The 17,602-nt window shown below is 39.3% G+C and overlaps 1 protein-coding gene across 3 annotated transcripts in view; it reads right to left on the bottom strand.

Moving 5' to 3' along the window:
* Nucleotides 1-255: 255 nt before the first annotated feature.
* Nucleotides 256-17,602, bottom strand: part of wt1 (WT1 transcription factor) — a 73,411-nt gene continuing 56,064 nt past the window's right edge. For 2 of the 3 annotated variants that reach the window (XM_062967764.1, XM_062967763.1), the window contains 3 exons: nt 12,466-12,555; nt 8,567-8,659; nt 256-5,189 (listed from right to left, as the gene is read on the bottom strand). In XM_062967764.1, the coding sequence (XP_062823834.1) occupies nt 5,068-5,189; nt 8,567-8,659; nt 12,466-12,555 (305 nt within the window). In that variant the 3' untranslated portion in view covers nt 256-5,067. The remainder of the gene's footprint in view (nt 5,190-8,566; nt 8,660-12,465; nt 12,556-17,602) is intronic. The other variant, XM_062967765.1, reaches the window with a different exon arrangement.

The raw sequence follows: 17,602 nt of genomic DNA, 5'->3' as shown, positions 1-17,602 counted from the left end.
ATGATGCATCTAATATTTATTCACTTTCTAATTTGAATTGTTTAAGAGCAATACATTATTAGATATATATTTATAGATATATGTACACCACTCCAAACAGTTAATAGCAAATAATACACCCTGAAATAATATATTTCCTCACATTGGGCATCTCTTTTTGTACATATAATTGTATATGTAGACACGTTCAAGTCACTTAAGAGCCATTTGTTTAGCTTAAGAGTCATATGTTAATGGAAATTCTGGACCAGCCTCTTCTTAAATTCAACTTTAATTTTTATTTTATACAACTTGCCAGCCATATAACCAGCATGGCTGCATGTTAAACAAATTCTCAACATCTACAATAATATTGATTTGATTTTGTGCAAGAACTTGTGTCTTAAAATGGAATAAATTTAAACCAGTTTCAGAATACCAAACAAAACAATATACAGTTTCTGTACACAAACGTTGTTGGCACAAACAAGTCAGGTTCAACACCAGATTTTCATTTGCAATGTAGATACTAAATACTATCTCCACTAACATTATTATCTTCAGAAACAAAGATAACCAATTTTTAGATTGTATTACTTTTGAGTTTCTCTCCCATAGACACCTACAGAAAAGGGCATCTCTAGACAAGGCATTGCTATACAGCAGAATCCTATTTTGTGTCAGTTCAGAGTAAGTTCAGTTGTGGACAATGGAACCTAATTCCAGAAAAGTATGTAATGGACTGTCATGTCCCTTTAAGACTGCAAATACACCAGCAATTCCTCCTGTTTCCTGTCACAGGGATAAAAAGAGAGAGAAATTGGGTGCTGAATAGCTTATAATGTGCCCATCCTGTGATGGGACATCCAGATGCTGTGATGAAAAATCAAGGTACCCAGTGATGGACTTGGTGCCTGGTATTTTGGTTGTTTAAAATAATAGGAAGCATCTCTTGATCATTAATTTCATAAAAAGCATACAGCAGAGGAAGCAAGGATAGGAAAAGCAGGGGAAAGAAATAGGACACTCTTCTTTCAGTGATGTAGCCAACCAGGCCTCCACCCTTGTCAATTAGAGATCTAGTAAACCTCGTGGAATCCTTGATTTTGTAAAGAAAAATGTCACTAATTATTCTATAATCAGTCTTGTCATCATGCAGGCTGAAGCCCTTTCAGATCATTAGATTTAATACACACAGGTACAAAGTAGAGTCACTGTAACTGTAACAGGTTCTTGACCAATGCTCATTGAAAATCTTTATAGAGTATACTAGCTGTGCCCGGCCATGCGTTGCAGTGGCGAAGTATGGTGGTATGGGAAATATAGTATTGAGGAATCCTTGGTAGTTAAGGTAAAGGGTAAAGGCTTTCTCCTGACATGAAGTCCAGTTGTGTCTGACTCTGGGGGTTGGTGCTCATCTCCATTTCTAAGCCGAAGAACTGGCGTTGTCCATAGACTCCTCAAAGGTCATGTGGCATGACTGAATGGAGCACTGTTACCTTCCCGCTGGAGTAGTACCTATTCATCTACTGTCATTTGCATGTTTTTGAACTTTAGGGTTGGCAGAAGCTGGGGCTAACAGTGGGGGCTCACTCCGCTCTTCCAATTCAAACCTGCGACCTTTCGGTCCAGAAGTTCAGCATCTCAGCACTTTAACATGCTGCACCAGCAGGGGATATTATTTCCTAAAGCTTGTGAATATACAATATTTCTGATTGGTTTTTTTTTTTTGGTCTGTTGGAGGGAAGTATGAATGCTGCAATTAGGGGAAATGATTAACATGTAATGGCCTTGCAGCTTTAAAGCCTGGCTGCTTCCTGTCTGAGTGAATGTTTTGTTGGGAGGTGTTAGCTGGCCCTGATTGTTTCCTTTCTGGAATTCCCTTGTTTTCAGAGTGGTGTTCTTTGCGATATTTTATGTGCTTCTACTGTCTGTGGCCCTGAGAAAATAGAGGATTTGCCAGACTTTGGTGATGGGAATACTTTGTTGGGAGGTGTTAGCTGGCCCTGATTGTTTCCTGTATGGAATTCCCCTGTTTTCAGAGTGTTGTTCTTTATTTAGTGTTCTGATTTTAGAGATGGTATTGTTTTGTTTTATTATACCACAGTAATTTTTATATATTGTGATTTTAGTGTTTTTGAATACTTGGAGCCAGATTGTATTCACTTTGGTAATACACACTGCTTTACTCCATTCTTAGCTTCCTTTCTGGAAGAATCCTTTCTTGGGAGGTGTTAGCTGGCCCTGATTGTTTCCTTTGTGCAATTCCCAATTTTCCTGTTTCCAGAATGTTGTTCTTTAATTACTGTCCTGGTTTTAGAGATTATATTGTTGTGTATTATTCTACCACAGTAATTATTTCATATTACAGTGGAGTCTCATTTATCCAACATTCGTTTATGCAATGTTCTGGATTATCCAACGCAGTCTGCCTTTTAGTAGTCAATGTTTTTTCTAGTCAGTGTTTTAAATTAATTGTGATGTTTTGGTAGTAAATTTGTAAATATAGTAATTACTACATAGCATTAGTGAGCATGGAACTACTTTTTCTGTCAACTTTGTTGTATAACATGATGTTTTGGTGTTTAATTTGTATAATGATTACCTAATTTGATGTTTAATCAGGTTTTCCTGAATGCCTTGTAATTATCCAACATATTCACTTATCCAACGTTCTGCTCGCCTGTGACTTGCTGGGTTCAGTGTTCTTTGAATACAGGTGAACTACAATTCCCAGACCCCAAAACCATGCCAGTATTTACAGTTGGGCATGTTGAGTCTGTGCGGCAAGTTTGGTCGTGATGTGACGTTGGCTACCTTCAGTGGTCTGTGGATATGGGTGAACTACAACTCCCAGATAGGAAATTGAAGCACCTCTAAACTCTGCTACTATACCAAGTAGTCGTGTTGGATCTGTGTGGAAAGTCTGGTCTAGATGTGTTTTTGGTCGCTCACGGAATACAGGTGAACTATAACTCGCGAAGATAAAGGTCAATGACCACCTAAGTCCAACATTATTTCCAGTTGGCTATGTTAAATTTGTGTGGCAGGTTTGGTCCAAATGGGGTCAGTGTTGTCTGAGTACGGGTGAACTATAACTCCTGGATATAAAGGTCAATTGTCCCGAAACCCCACCAGTATATAAATTTGGCCATGCTGGATCTGTGTGGGAAGTGAGTTCCATGTCCACTATTGGTGGGGTTTAGAGTGATGTTTGATTGCAGGAGAACTATATATCTCAGTGTCTAAAACTCCTATAAATCATGGTGAATTGTCTCCAGACCTCTGTCAGTTAACTGGCCCTCTCTCGCCTCCCTATTGCTGGTTTTAAAAACTTATTTTCTTAGAAATCAGTCAGGGACTTTGAGAGAAGGAGGAGGGAGGAGGGAGGGTGGAAGAGCCAGGTTTGAAAAAGCTACACCGCCATTACTGGATAAACGCCTCAGTTTGTAAAAAGGCACGTGTGTGGTGAGCAAACTGAGACAGGGTAGGGGCGCTGTGTGCATGGTGAGAGGCACTTTGCCCATGTCCAGGAGCCATGGACTTACCAGTGTGACCATGAGGGCGGAGGCAGAGATGACCCCACAGAGGAAGGAAGCGGCGCTGAGGGCCAGGCTGGGCAGAAGAAGGGCAGAAGCCGGCAGCCTGCTTGGTTGGACAGGAAGGAAAGGGAAAGGGTGCCCAGGCGAGGAAGCCACGCCCCTAGGCATGCCCATCAAGGCCTTGGGACTCGTCAGCACTCCTTGAAGGGGTGCCTTCCCCAGAGGCCATCCAGCCTGACCCCTTTTTATGAGGCAGGAGGGCACCGCCAAAGTTCTTTCGGCAGATAGCTACCCAGGTTCTGATTGAAGGTAAAGTTCTACATAGATTGAAGTGAGATGAGTTTGACTAAAAGAGCTCGTGGAAGCGACGGTTGAAGAGAGGAGGTGTGGGATGTGTTGGGCACGCGCCTGTCTGTGTGTGGCGCATGCGCAAAGTGTTATTTTCTGTATTTTGGGTTTTGTGGGTCGTGGTTCGGGTCCAGATTTTTAATTTTGTTGGAGGAACCTAGAGGCAAAGATGGTGAATTGTGCTGAAAAATGTCTAGGTTCTGGGGCTTGTAGTTTTGTTGTTTAGCGGCAGGGGGCGACACCATTTGTCTTTTATATATATAGATAATGTACAACTGTTTGTGCATAGACAACGCTTCACATGATGAGGAATCTTGAAAAAGCAAATTCTCTGGTTGTGCAGGGAGAGTCCTATACTTAAATACTAATTGTGATGTGCTCATAGACTTCATTTAACTGCATACTCTTGATAGAGCATGGTTGGAGTGTGGACAGGTGTAGGGGGTATAGGAGCATGCGCAATCCCACAGAAATAGCCACAAAAATTTGCAATTAACTTATGAAAGAGATTTGCATCAGATGCACTAGTCCCTGTGGTTTTCCTGTCTTCAACACAGAGAAATGTGGAAACAGTGTAAGCTTAGGGCAAACCCTGGGTGGACAGGAGAACTCTGATGAAGATCTCTCTTTCCCACACACACATACAAACACACACATACAAACTGCATATGCATATAGGAAACCCGAACATGCACAGTTTTGAGAATTACAAGCAAAATATTTGAAATTGTTGACACCAAAGCTTCACAGAATAAAAAACTGTTCCCCTTGACTGTTATAAAGGTTACCAAAATTAATGTGGTATTTGTACAGGACTACAGTGGTCTTTGGAAACCTCCGTGTTTTCAACATGATGCATGAAGGGACTTTCACACATATCAGTCATCACATACGAACATGACAGTATCGTCACTAGCTTGCACTTGCAAATTTCAAGTAAAAGTACAAAACTTCTGACCAGAAGAACAAATATACACAGCTAGAGTTTATAGTAATATTTAAAGAATAACATAATCAACTTGGAATTATATAATAATATTACAAAATGAAACCATTTGAGGTCTTTCAACAGGAAGATTCGAGAGTCCAAGCAGAAGCCTGATCTGATCCGAATCCTAATTTCCCTTACAGAATTGAGAGATGATGAAATTCTTATAATGGTCCATGAGTCTACTTTTGTACAGTAAATATGAAACATCTAAAGAGTAAGCTGAAGTTTAGTCATGTTCCTGTTGTGCATATTATGGTGACGGACCAATTCATCAGACCGAGCAAACTTTTTTTGACAACTGGGCCACCGGCAACTGAAAGGCTTTTCACCTGTCAACAAAACACACAATTATTAAGCTAGCATAGGTTGAAACTTTACCATCAAGTTCCCTAACCTCTTAGAATACTTATCAAAGCATGTACACAACCCATGATAGCTGGTGCTTCGTTGTGGTTATAGGAGGCCAGCCAACGCTCAAATACAAGTATCACTGCACTCTTCACTGCCGTTACTTCTTCTTTTAAAATTTTGCCTGTTTCATACTTTTAGTCTAAAGAACTCAGACCCATTGCAGAAGTCTTCCCACCCAGCTAGCATTCAGAGACATATATGTACCTTCAATCAATCACTCTCTGGGTGATTATTGTTTGTGTGTGCCTTCAAGTCATTTCTAACTATGGTGTTTTCTTGGTAAGATTTGTTCAGAGGATGTTTGCATTTACCTTCCTCTGAGGCTGAGAGTATCTGACTTGCCCAAAATCACTCAGGGCGGGTTTATGAATGAGTGGGGATTTGAACCCGGGCCAATTACTGAAACCACACTGACTTGCTGCCTTGAGGGATGGCTTTGGTTATTTTTACCGAACCTTTTGAAAGGGTATTCTCCTTTTAGTTTGCCATGTAAAGTATTAATTTGCATATTTATATCCTACTTTTAAAGGGAAGGGAGAATTCTCAGAAAATTCCTTAATGATAATTGCCCCAAAAGCACCAAAACCAACAGTAAGTTTTGCTGCTATAGTTTGCCAATAGAATAACTCAAGGATAAGAAACTGCTACAAATGGCTATGTCAGCCTTTGTATTTCATGCTGGAAGGCAACCAATGATTGACATTTTCCCCCAACCACTATCACAGGCATGGGCAAACCTTCTAATTTGTGGGTCACATGGTGGGCTGGAACAAGGTGGGAAGGCTGGGAGGGAGGGAGTTTTCCCCAAGCCCCCTCCCTTCCCTTTCCTCCCCATCCTCTTCTCTTTTGGAGGCAGAAAGTGAAGAAAAGATGAGGATGTTTGGATCCCAAAGGGGTTTGCCTTGGCCAGGATGAGATGGTGGACAGGTGAGAAAAGGTGCATCCATTAGACCCCGTATTGCCTACTCCTGATATGGAATCCTAGAGCTGGACGAGACCCACAAGGGCCATCCAATCCAAACCCCTGTCTTACAGGAATGCACAATCAAAGCACTCCCAATAGACAACCTCTGCAGAAAGGCCTCCAGAGAAGAAGACTCCAACACACAGGCAGCCTAGGAAGTTCTTCCTCATCTTTTCAGTCGAATCCCACTCCCATTGCTCCCTTGTGCCCTGGTCTCTAGCGCAGCAGAAAGTCAGTTTTCCCTCTCCTTTCTCCTCCTCAGTGGGGCACCCTTTGAAATCTTGACACATGGTTCTTGTGTTCCCTCTTGACCTTCTCTTCTCCCAGCTTCCCCAGGAGGAAAGGAGGAAGGAAAAAGGGAAGAAAGGGAGGGAGGGAATGTAGGGCGGGAAGGAGGAAGGAAAGAGAAGGAAGGAAGGATAGAATGGTGAGAGAGAGGCCTGAGAAAAGAGCCCAAGGGGCCACGTCTGCCCCCCAGGCCTGGGCTTGCCCATACCTGCACTAACAGCAATGAGCACTATGTCGTGATAACATCACAGTGCTAAAAAATAAAAAGATGCCCAAGAAAGCAGATCAATCTAAGATCAATCCTTTAAAATAAGTACTCTTCAGAGCAAAGTTCTCGGGATCAGATTACTGTACATATTATATTAAATATCTGTTTAAATTTTTTGCCTGGTATTCCTCCATCTTTCTACCTTAAAATGCACCTGCAAAAGATCCTTGTCCTTCAGATGACACAGCGTCACTATCCCACTGAAAATTGTTTTCAGATTGGACATTTTTGCCCCCATCTGCAAAGTTAGCAGCTCTGGGGGCAAATTGATGCTCTGATCCCTGTGTTTTTTTCCTGTATTCAACTCAGATAGGAGGTCAGTTTTCTGTGAGACAATGGGAAAGTTGAAAACTCACCAAGCTGTGATCCTGATTCACATCAGTACCACCTCTCCACTCATGTCTCTGTTTTTATAAAGAAGTGTGTGATTTGAAGCACTGAATTCAAGCATGCTTTTAATATCACATGCAATTTGACCTTTGGTGACTGACATACTGGGGCGGGGGTCGAATAGATTTTGTGTAGTAAGACTACTAACTACTCTAAACTGCTGAAGGGTTTGGTGAGTGATCCCCTTTGAGTCTCCTTTGTGGAGAAAAAGAAGTGGGGTATCAATAAACATCATCCTCATACTTAAAGCAGCACAATCAGTCATTACATTCTTATCGAAATATGAGCCTATCTCAATGACTTCTATCTTCAGATACTCAAAGTTCACATGAAAGAACAGGAAGGTCTCACATGTAGTGAACTTCTCCTAATTTAAAACATGATTTTTCTTCTAAAACAAGGAGTACAATACAGCTCCCTTATTACTCATCTGGTACATTGGACTGAATACTGCAGAACTAGAGGTATTTTAATCTCCAATAGAGATTTTAATCTCCAAGAAAAGCTGTAAATACATGAGCAATTGTACATTGCTTTAATTTTCCACTAGATGGCGATAATAATCTCTATTCCTTTAATCTAAAATACCGAACCTATGATCCTCTAAGAGTTGGATTGAAAATCCCACCTGAGGTCAACAAAGCCAGTGAGAAATGATAGAAGGTAAAGGTCAACAGTATTTTCCAGTCCACAAATTAGCTAGCTCACCTCTAAGCAATATCTTCAGGTGTCATTCAGCAATGTACCACAAATGCTCTAAGGATTTAAATCACAGCAAAGGTCCCGTCTACACTGACACTATAGGATATCTTGGAACCAGTTTTGCAGCACAAGTGATTAGATTAACAGATCTGGAACTGGTTTGGGGTCAGGTGAGTGATTATATTAACCATAGAACCTGACCTCAAACTGCTCTGCAGAGTCTTTCCATTTCTGGGAGAGATGCACATCAGTGCTCCAATAGCATAGGATCTGGGGAAAGGGGAAAGTGACAGGAGTAGAGGCAATGGATTACCCCTCCCAAGGATTCAGTTAGCCCCCTGCTAGCCAGGGCATTTCTCGGCAGCCCCCTAACCTCTTTTTCCAAATTGTATAAAGTACATTAGCAAGAGTGGGTGTCTACAATGTGCTCCACCTTCTGCTGAGCCAATTTTGCCCTGGGATGTAGGCTATGTTGGAATCTGCTGCATTGCATTAAAGGGCTCAACTGAGATGTTCCCAAGACTTTCTTTAATGCATTGTATAACTTTAAATGTGTGCAGTGCACACTGGCAGCCACACTTTCACATCCTCTTGAAGTCGCATTATAATGTCAGTGTAGATGTGCCCAAAATCAGTTTAGTAAAGTAAAGTAAAAAATATAAATTGGAAAAAAGTATACGCACTTGTTTTACCTGTATGAGTCCTGGTGTGAGTCTTCAGGTGATCAGATCTGGAGAATTTTCTCTGACAGGTTTTACACTGGAAGGGTTTCACACCTAAATAGATAAAACAAGTCTATTCCTATATTCTAATGCCATTTGAGAAGAGTAGGGGACATTGTCATTTCTGAATTTCCAGATTTACTGCCTACTATTTTTCTAGCTACATACGTATACAACCCAGTGGACAATTTTTTTAAAAAAATAATTGTGAGCTGCTTTGAGTCCTCTGCCTGGAGAGATAAAATGGGGTAAAAATAAATAAATAAATAAATAAATAAAACCACAACCCTGTGGTCCTCTTTAATTTCCATTCATATTTTCATAGTAAATTTGTTCTTAGCAAAAAAAAAATGACTTGAAATGTTGCAAATAAGGAACACCCTGGGATATTGGTTGCCATTATATATATTTATATATTGGTTCAAATCCGGGGAGCAGGGTAAGCTCCCGCTGTTAGCCCCAGCTTCTGTCAACCTAGCAAATGTGACATGAAAACATGCAAATGTGAATAGATCAATAGGTACCGCTCTGGCGGGAAGGTAATACCGCTCCATGCAGTCATTCCAGCCACATGGCCTTGGACAACGCTGGCTCTTTGGCTTAGAAACAGAGATGAGCCACAACCCCCAGAGTCTTGAGCACTATTTCATGTAGATTTGATATTTACTTCAGCTCAGTATTGTTCAGTCATGAAATGTCTTTGTGGCCTTTTCTTTTATTCTTCTATTTCCCTCAAACACCTTCTCCCTCTCCCTTTCCCTTCTTTCCTTCTTCCCTTGTAATCCCTCATATACTTTCCTACTCCTCCTCCTCCTCCTCCTCTTCTTCTTCTCCATTCTTCCCTCTCTTTCACTTCCTTCCCTTGTCTTCCCTTCTTTTTCTGTCTTCCCTAACTTCCTTTTGTCCCTTCTTTCTTTCCTTCAGTTCTCTTCCCTCCTTTTTCTTTGTTTCCCTCATATCTTCCCCCTTCTTTCTCCTTCCTCACTTCCCTTCCTTTTTCTTTCTCCCCCTCCCTCCCTCCCTTCTCCCTTTTTTTTCTTTCCCTTCTTCTTCTCTTTCTTTCCTTCCTCCGTTCCCCACATACACCTATCACCTAGCAATAGCCAGTCTGCTTTGTTCCTTTTCTTTCCCTCAACTATGGGCCCCAAAGGGGTAGAGGGTTTTCTTGGTGCAACAGGTTAAACCCTTGTGCCAGCAGGACTGCTGACCGACAGGTCGGAGCTTCAAATCCGGAGAGAGTGGGTGAGTCCCTCTGTCTGCTCCAGCTCCCCATGTGCAGACATGAGAACAGCCTCCCACAAGGATGGTAAAATATCAATCATCCGGGCATCCCCTCAGCAAGGTCCTTGCAAATGGCCAATTCTCTCACACCAGAAGCAACTTGAGCTCCTGACATGAAAAAGAAACCTACTGTGTTTCCCCGAAAATAAGACAGTGTCTTATATTAATTTTTGCTCCCAAAGATGCGCTAGGTCTTATTTTCAGGGGATGTCTTATTTTTCCATGAAGAAAAATTCACATTTATTGTTGAACAAAAAAATGAACATTTATTATATACTGTACAGTAGTTGTCATCACAAACCAGCATAACCAGACAAACTGTGAATCTTATCAAGAATTTCTTGTTACTACCATTATTTCCATGTACAACAGTCTATGGTATGTACATTTACTGATCCTGCATGCTCTGGTGTTCTGTTCAGCGGGCATGCTTCCAAACAAAAACTTTGCTAGGTCTTACTTTCAGGGGAGGCCTTATATTTAGCAATTCAGCAAAACCTCTACTAGGTCTTATTTTCTGGAGATGTCTTATTTTAGGGGAAACAGGGTATGTGCCCCAAAGGGGTAGAAGGTTTTTTTTAGTTCAAGCCCCAGGGTTATTTTAAGTTTGGACCAGATCCATCAAGCCATGTGGGAATCTTTGTAATACAAACAAACAAAACTGTTCAGTTTTAAGGCATTGGTTTAGATATTTTAATTCCAAAAATTGTGATTACATTGTGTTGGAGTCCACACAACCTATTTTTAATAAAAATGTTGCCATTATTTCTTCTCAATTAACATAACACTTTTTAAAGCCATTAGCACATATTTAGGTATATTTTTCTAATCACAATCTTTTGTTGCTCTGTACAATTCCATTTCTATAAAGCATTAAAATAGATTGGAATATTTTATGAAAACATACACAGGGACTTTGCTGCATCAGGACACTGAGAAAATATGGGGTTCGATAACATTTAGTAGGTGTCATGTCACCATATACAATCCTCTGTATATATTCTTTTGCATCTCCCATGAAAATAGGGGTGTATATGGTCCCTGTTATTAAGAAGAGACGGAAAATGTATGGACAGCCGGTCCTCCAATCTTAGTGAGTGACAGATTTTTAAATTACAGAAAACAAAAGGACGATATTACCTACAACACTACTTGAACTGGGAACTGGAGCAGTGACATTCTAGTCGCCACAAAACCACAACATTTGCTTGGTAAGCTTTTGTGCTGGTCACTTTGACCTACCAAAAATGCTCATTGTGAAGTGGGAAGAGGACAACATATTTTGTAAACTATTCCTATTGGTGATCTGTGGGAACCTCTCAGCTACACACAGTCTTGACATTCAGATTGAAGAGAAAATGCTTTCTAAATGAGTAAATAGATATGCAAATATATTTGCACATGTAAGCTTTCGAAAGCATAACTTTCAATCTGAACCTATGTTCTGGATTCATTGATTAAACATTATGTGTTATTTGTCTCCACGGGATGTCTAAAAGCTAGAACTGGGTACACAACTCTTACTTTAAACTGCCTTGATGCTATGTGTGCCACTTTGAGCTTCTCTTTTTTCGTGTCAGGAGCGACTTGAGAAACTGCAAGTCACTTCTGATGTGAGAGAATTGACCATCTGCCAAGGACGTAGCCCAGGGGGTGCACGGATGTTTGATATTTTTACCATCCTTGTGGGAGGCTTCTCTCATGTCCCCGTATGGAGCTGGAGCTGATAGAGGGAGCTCATCCATGCTCTCCCTGGTGAGATTCGAGCCGGCAACCTTCAAATAATCAGTCCTGCCAGCATAAGAGTTTAACCCACTGTGCCACTGGGGGCTCCTACTTGGAGCTTAAAGGTGTAATATAAATGCTACCAATAAATAAATTAAGAGATGCAATTTTACCTAAATGATTGAACAATTTCAAATTAAAGATATCACAGTTCCAGGACATCATGTTTATTTTAATTCTGTGTTCTAAATTACATATATAAACTACATGTGCAGTGTGTGTCATGGCCCCTAAAAGGGTGTTTCTATTTAGTGAGGTCTGATAGCTGAACAATTGGGTCATTCTTTTTTTCTTTTTTTTTCCTTTTCTTTTTTTGCACACTCCTAGTGCTCTCTCAGCTTTGTTGGCTAGCTCATTTCTAAGCCACTAAAGAGTACAATCAGCAGTGAATCTTTTTCTTCCCAAGCTGATTATTTATGGAGGACAGAGGGCAAGCCCTCGACCAAGTGCTTCAAGTGACAGGATTACTTGTCAGGAGCACATAAGTCAACAGACAACATTCTTCCAGGCTTCCGCTATTGTTACAAACAGTTACACTGTCCAGAATCTAACTAGAATCTAAAAGGCACAAATCTTTTTGTTTCTCGCCAATCATGGGGTGGTTGACCTGTAATGCTATCCATTTTCTGAGATTTAATAACAATGAAAATGGAAAGTCAATACTGCTTTTTTTTACAATTTAATTTTGTATGAGCCATAATCCTTTTTTTTAAAATAAAATTCTGTCTCACACACTCCAGATCTGGGAAATTACAAATTACGAAAAATTTCCAAACCTAAGATATCCAACAAACCTGTATGTCGCCTTTGGTGTCGTTTCAGCTGATCCGAACGAGAGAATCTTCGTTCACAGTCTTTAAAGTCACACTGGTAGGGTTTTTCACCTTAGACGGAAACAAGTACATTTGAAAAGTGTAAGGTGGCTGAACAAAGTCATGACATGAACATTCAAACTACAACAGTTCTCACTTATACAGCATTTCACAACTACCAGTATATATACAATGTAGTTTTAAGCAAAGAAAAACAGTTTTAAAAAATTGCCATAAGTGTTCTTTAGCACAGACATTTTAGGCCAGATTTTTCCAGTTAACTGTCAACAGATTTACAGAGTGACAAAAAAGAGTGCATTTTGCCACCCCCACTACACAAATAGGGTAATTGATTTCAAAAGCAGTTTCCCAAGGTATATAATAATATAATAATATAATAAAAACTTTATTTATAACCTGCCCTATCACCCCGAAGGGACTCAAGACGGTTTCCAAATAAAATGTGGCAAACATTCAATGCCATAATGAAAACAAAAACCAAATCAAACCAATGAAACAACATCAACATAAACTAATAATAACTAACCAAAAGTAAGTAAATGAAAACAAAATAATTAATTTTAAAACATAGTAAAATCTCATCAAACACATTTGCATCGTAATAAAGTCTGACCACTAAACTTAGCATTATGGCCTAAGTAAGTCTAACACTCATACTATATCTTTCTTACATGAGGATTATCTCCATGTAAGGATCTGTACTTCATGGTAAATATTTGTTTTCAGTGTGTAGCCTGTTTAATGAAGTTGGTAGTGGCATTATAGTAACAGCATAGATTTTCTAACATTTTGAGATATCAAAGGGCAACTGTACGTATAGGTCTACAGTCAAAAAGTAATGGTTTAATTAATAATATACATCTTATAAAATTTATGTAGTATCTTGGAGTAAATGCATTATCACATGAATGTTTGAGTAGTTTTTCTCCCTCCTTTGAATTTAAAGATAGCAGATACCACAACTCTTAAAAACATTTTGCAATATGAACTCCAATAAGATATTTGTTTCTATATTACAAGAAACCTCACATTCTTTTTTCGATGTGTAGATTTCATATGCAATGGCTTTACCACCTCCACTTACAAACAAAGAATAGAGGTAGGAAGATAGGCATACATATTTGTGTGAAGCAATGGGACTTTGCTACATGCTGGGACAGAAATGGATTGATTTCTCAAAGCAAGTCATTTTAACCTGCTTATATCTAAATGCCCTCAATTGCCTTCCTGCACACAAGATTGTTAGAAGAATTTTCTCTGTCATATTGTCATGAGGTATGACATTCCTATTTGCTTTTTCTTCCTTGATCATATTCTGTTTCAGAGTTATCATCAGTGGCAGCTAGAATTTTCCCTGTCTGTAAGGTGGTAAACCTGATCCAAGTTTTGGATCAAATTTTAAAGGAACAGAGCTCAAAGTTCTGGACTCTGACTCCAAACTACATGTAGTTGGAGCACTTTGAATGTTTTCTTTGAAGTTCAGGCTGAGACTCAGACCCCTTCTACAGACTGTGGTTTCATTCCAAGATATTAGATTGATTTTGTTCATATATATGGCATTCCCTGAGATAGTGGTAAATGCCTGGATTCACCATAATCTACTGGAAGCTTAGAAGCCTAGAAAAATACCTCTAAATCTGGTACTATAATTTTCTTCCATTTATACTTGCCATCGAACTTGTGGGGCAGAATTGTCATAGCTATGAGTTATTAGTAATATCTCACATATTTTCTTGTCAAGTTAAGAGGGGGTGCAAAAATTGCTTTTAAGTAATAAGCCAATACATATTATTAAAATAAATACAACCAGACCTCCATATCCACATGTTCTGCATCCATGGATTCAACAGCTCAAAAATATTATTTGTAAAACAAATCAATGTCAGACCCTCATTTTGCCAAGAAGAAAAGGGTGCCGTGTTCTGCTGCATTTCCTAAGTTCTGAAGAACATCTCGATCAATTTTTCTTGTTATTCTGCTTTTTTGTATACTAGATTGAACATCTTGCTAATATGGCACAACCTACATACTTTAAGATCCTGTAAAACTTATTCCAAGCAGCAACTGATACCTCAAATATTAACAGATTTTTTGATATACATTGTAGGCAATGAGATCAAAATCTAAATGTCACTGTTGGATTTCCATTGACAATCTTTATAACTTCCTGTACCCAAAGAAGAATGTTGGCTGTTAAACTTCCAAAAGAGTTATTTCCGTGTCTATTCAATTTAATTTATTTTTCTGCAAAAAGCTATATTTGTCACATGTTTTTAAAAACGATTCCTTTCCAATCTGACCACAAGCTCTTAAAAGTGACTCGGAAACAGTCTTAAACCTTGGCAGATTTAGCAAAAGAGTGGGAATGTTGATGGAACAGAATGCACCGAGTAAATGATAGTGTCCAAAATGCAGTGCAAAACAGGGCGAACGCACATTTATTTACACGGAGCAGTGAGATAGGCTTCTTTCTTTCACATTGCAAACAACAGCTCTTTGTTATTATTAGCCATTCTGGAACTTCTATATGTTTTTGAGGCCAAAGCATAGCTGAGATCTGCTCAAACTGCTGTTACCATTTATTTATTTTATTTTATTTCTCTCAGTTTGGAACACATACTTGTTACTTGTTTATAGACAAATGTGTTCAAACATAATGTGTCATTCACATTCTTCAGATTGTTAGTATCTTCCCACATCTCTTGAGGCACTTCTGATTAGAAACATCAACCACTGAGAAAAGAGATTACATTAGGTTTTAACATCCTTATTGAGTCTTAAATTAATCTACTATGTGAGTCAACTGCTATAACTCAGGTTCCTTTCACATACCCTAAGTTTTTACAACTAAGATATTTTAATAATGCACACAAAAAATGCAAACATCAGTGCCAAGCAATGTAATTGTTACTTCCAAAAGGGAAAAAGATTTCAAACCATTATTACTGAAAATGCAGTACATTTCTACTTGTGGAAATACCCTCATTGAGGAAAGTGAGAGTAATGCCCATGCAGGAAGAAAGAATGGATATGCAGAAAATCCCATTTGGAAGACTATATATATGCAGATTATCTATACATTTAAACTAACAGGAAATAGCCAGATGTTCCCGGGCAGCTGTCTCCCACTCATTTTATCTTCAAACCAAAATGATTTCATAGAAACCTGTTGTGGCTGCAGGCTGACAACTGCTTGGTAATTGGAGTTTAAGGGCATCCCCTTCCTGAATATCAGTAATCCTCTTTTCCCTCTTTTTCTTTCAATAAGTATCAAACTTCTGAAAGGTCAGATTCACTACTCATCTCTCCATTGCCCAGAATCAAATCCAAAGTGAGCTCAAATCCTCTGTCCCAAGTATGACTAGGAACCCATTGTAAAGCAATGCATGTAAAGCAATGCATGTACACAGGGAAATTTCAGAAGCATTATTTTTTTAAAAAAGAAATACTGTATAATTATATGGAGGTGAACCAATCAAAAATACTTGAGGTGTTGCAGTTTTTCATGTCATTGAAGGGTCTGATTAATTTAAGATTGGGAGAAAATCAGCAATTTGCATGAAAGTAAAGCCAAAGTGGAGAAGATAGTTTTCTCTTGGAGAACTGCCTCTATATATTGATATCCTTGCCACTCTGCATGTCAGGATAGATCAGACATTATCTACTTTTTCTTTTCTTCTTTCTTTTTCTTTTCTTTTCTTTTTTTTGGAATTTTTGTGTTTCTACTATATATTTTTCTTGATTCACTTTTTTACTTTTATTGTAACTTTTAAAACTTTACAAAATAAAGTTAATTTTCCTCTCTCCACAGGATTATTGGAATTGCCATCCAACTGCATCTGAAGACACCATGTTACAGCTCACTTCTTGCTTTCAATAAAATATCAAGAAATATATTGACACTAGTCGTCAGCCAGTGTAGTGTACTGCCTTTAGTGTTGAACTCACTTCTTTTGTGTTGAATTCACTTAACTTCAGAAACTCACTAGGTGAGTTTCAGCAAGTCTCTATTTCACACACACACACACACACACACACACACACGCAATGGCAAACTTCCTCCAAATAATTCTTGAATCGATCAAGAAAACCATGTGTGGGAATTAACCTAATATTATATACTCTCTGAAAGAGACCTTTTCCTAAGGGGAGAATCACAGTATAGCTGCCCTCCCTACCTTGGCATCCTCCCTGTATATCAGACTATGGACTTCATCACACAATTCGTTTTCAGCTTCATAGGACATTTCTGCCTCAGTTGAGCCACAGAGCCCTTCACCATCCATCAGATGACATAGCCTCACTTCTGGCAGGGTCCCGGGGCTCAAATGGGGCGGCAGTGTCTGATGACACTTTGCTGACAACACTGGAGCCTCCCCTTGTTCCATTAAGAACAAAGGGCCTAACGCAGGGGGAAGCTGCGAGGTAAAACTTCCCCACATGTGCTGGGAAAGCGTTGCTGCCGGTGAGGTGGGGTGCAGGGATTGCGCCGCTATTGTGCCAATTTGCCACAGAAACTGATGAATCAATGTAGGGGACCTCATCAATGTGATGAAGTCTATGACTCCTATCATCCCCAGCCAGCGTAACCATAAGCTATGCTGGTTGGACATCATGTGGATTTTGTGTCCAACACAAAATGGAGAGTGTCCATAGAGACCTACCCCACTGAATCTGTTCAGGAAGGAAATTCCATTCAAAATCAAGTGGGGCCCATGTAACATGGAATTAGCAGTCTTACCTTAGCAAGTTTGTGGCAGTGGAACATGACAAAAGCCTGAAGAATTAAGATTGTTTAAGTTACATGACTCATGCTCCTTCCTTTCTTTTCTCTTCACTTTATGAAGTGTTATGGCTTCTCAATTATAGTAATTGATATAAACCTTTTTACTTAATATGATTTTAATTTTCAAACCCAGAAACTCATATATAAGAAATGTTCTTCAGTATGATTATGATAATGAGCAATTCTATTCACTCCATATTGACAGTTTTGCTAAGAAAAAAAATTTCTCTGGAAAACTGCATCACTTTTTGGTGATAAAAACAATTACCCAAACCGTACATCAAGTTCCAGAAAATCTTCAAATGCATGATT

The sequence above is a fragment of the Anolis carolinensis genome, chromosome 1 (genome assembly GCF_035594765.1).
Source record: "Anolis carolinensis isolate JA03-04 chromosome 1, rAnoCar3.1.pri, whole genome shotgun sequence".
Lineage (NCBI taxonomy): Eukaryota > Metazoa > Chordata > Lepidosauria > Squamata > Dactyloidae > Anolis > Anolis carolinensis.
Note: the sequence above shows the minus strand (reverse complement) of the source record. Positions and strands in the feature narration are given on the sequence as shown.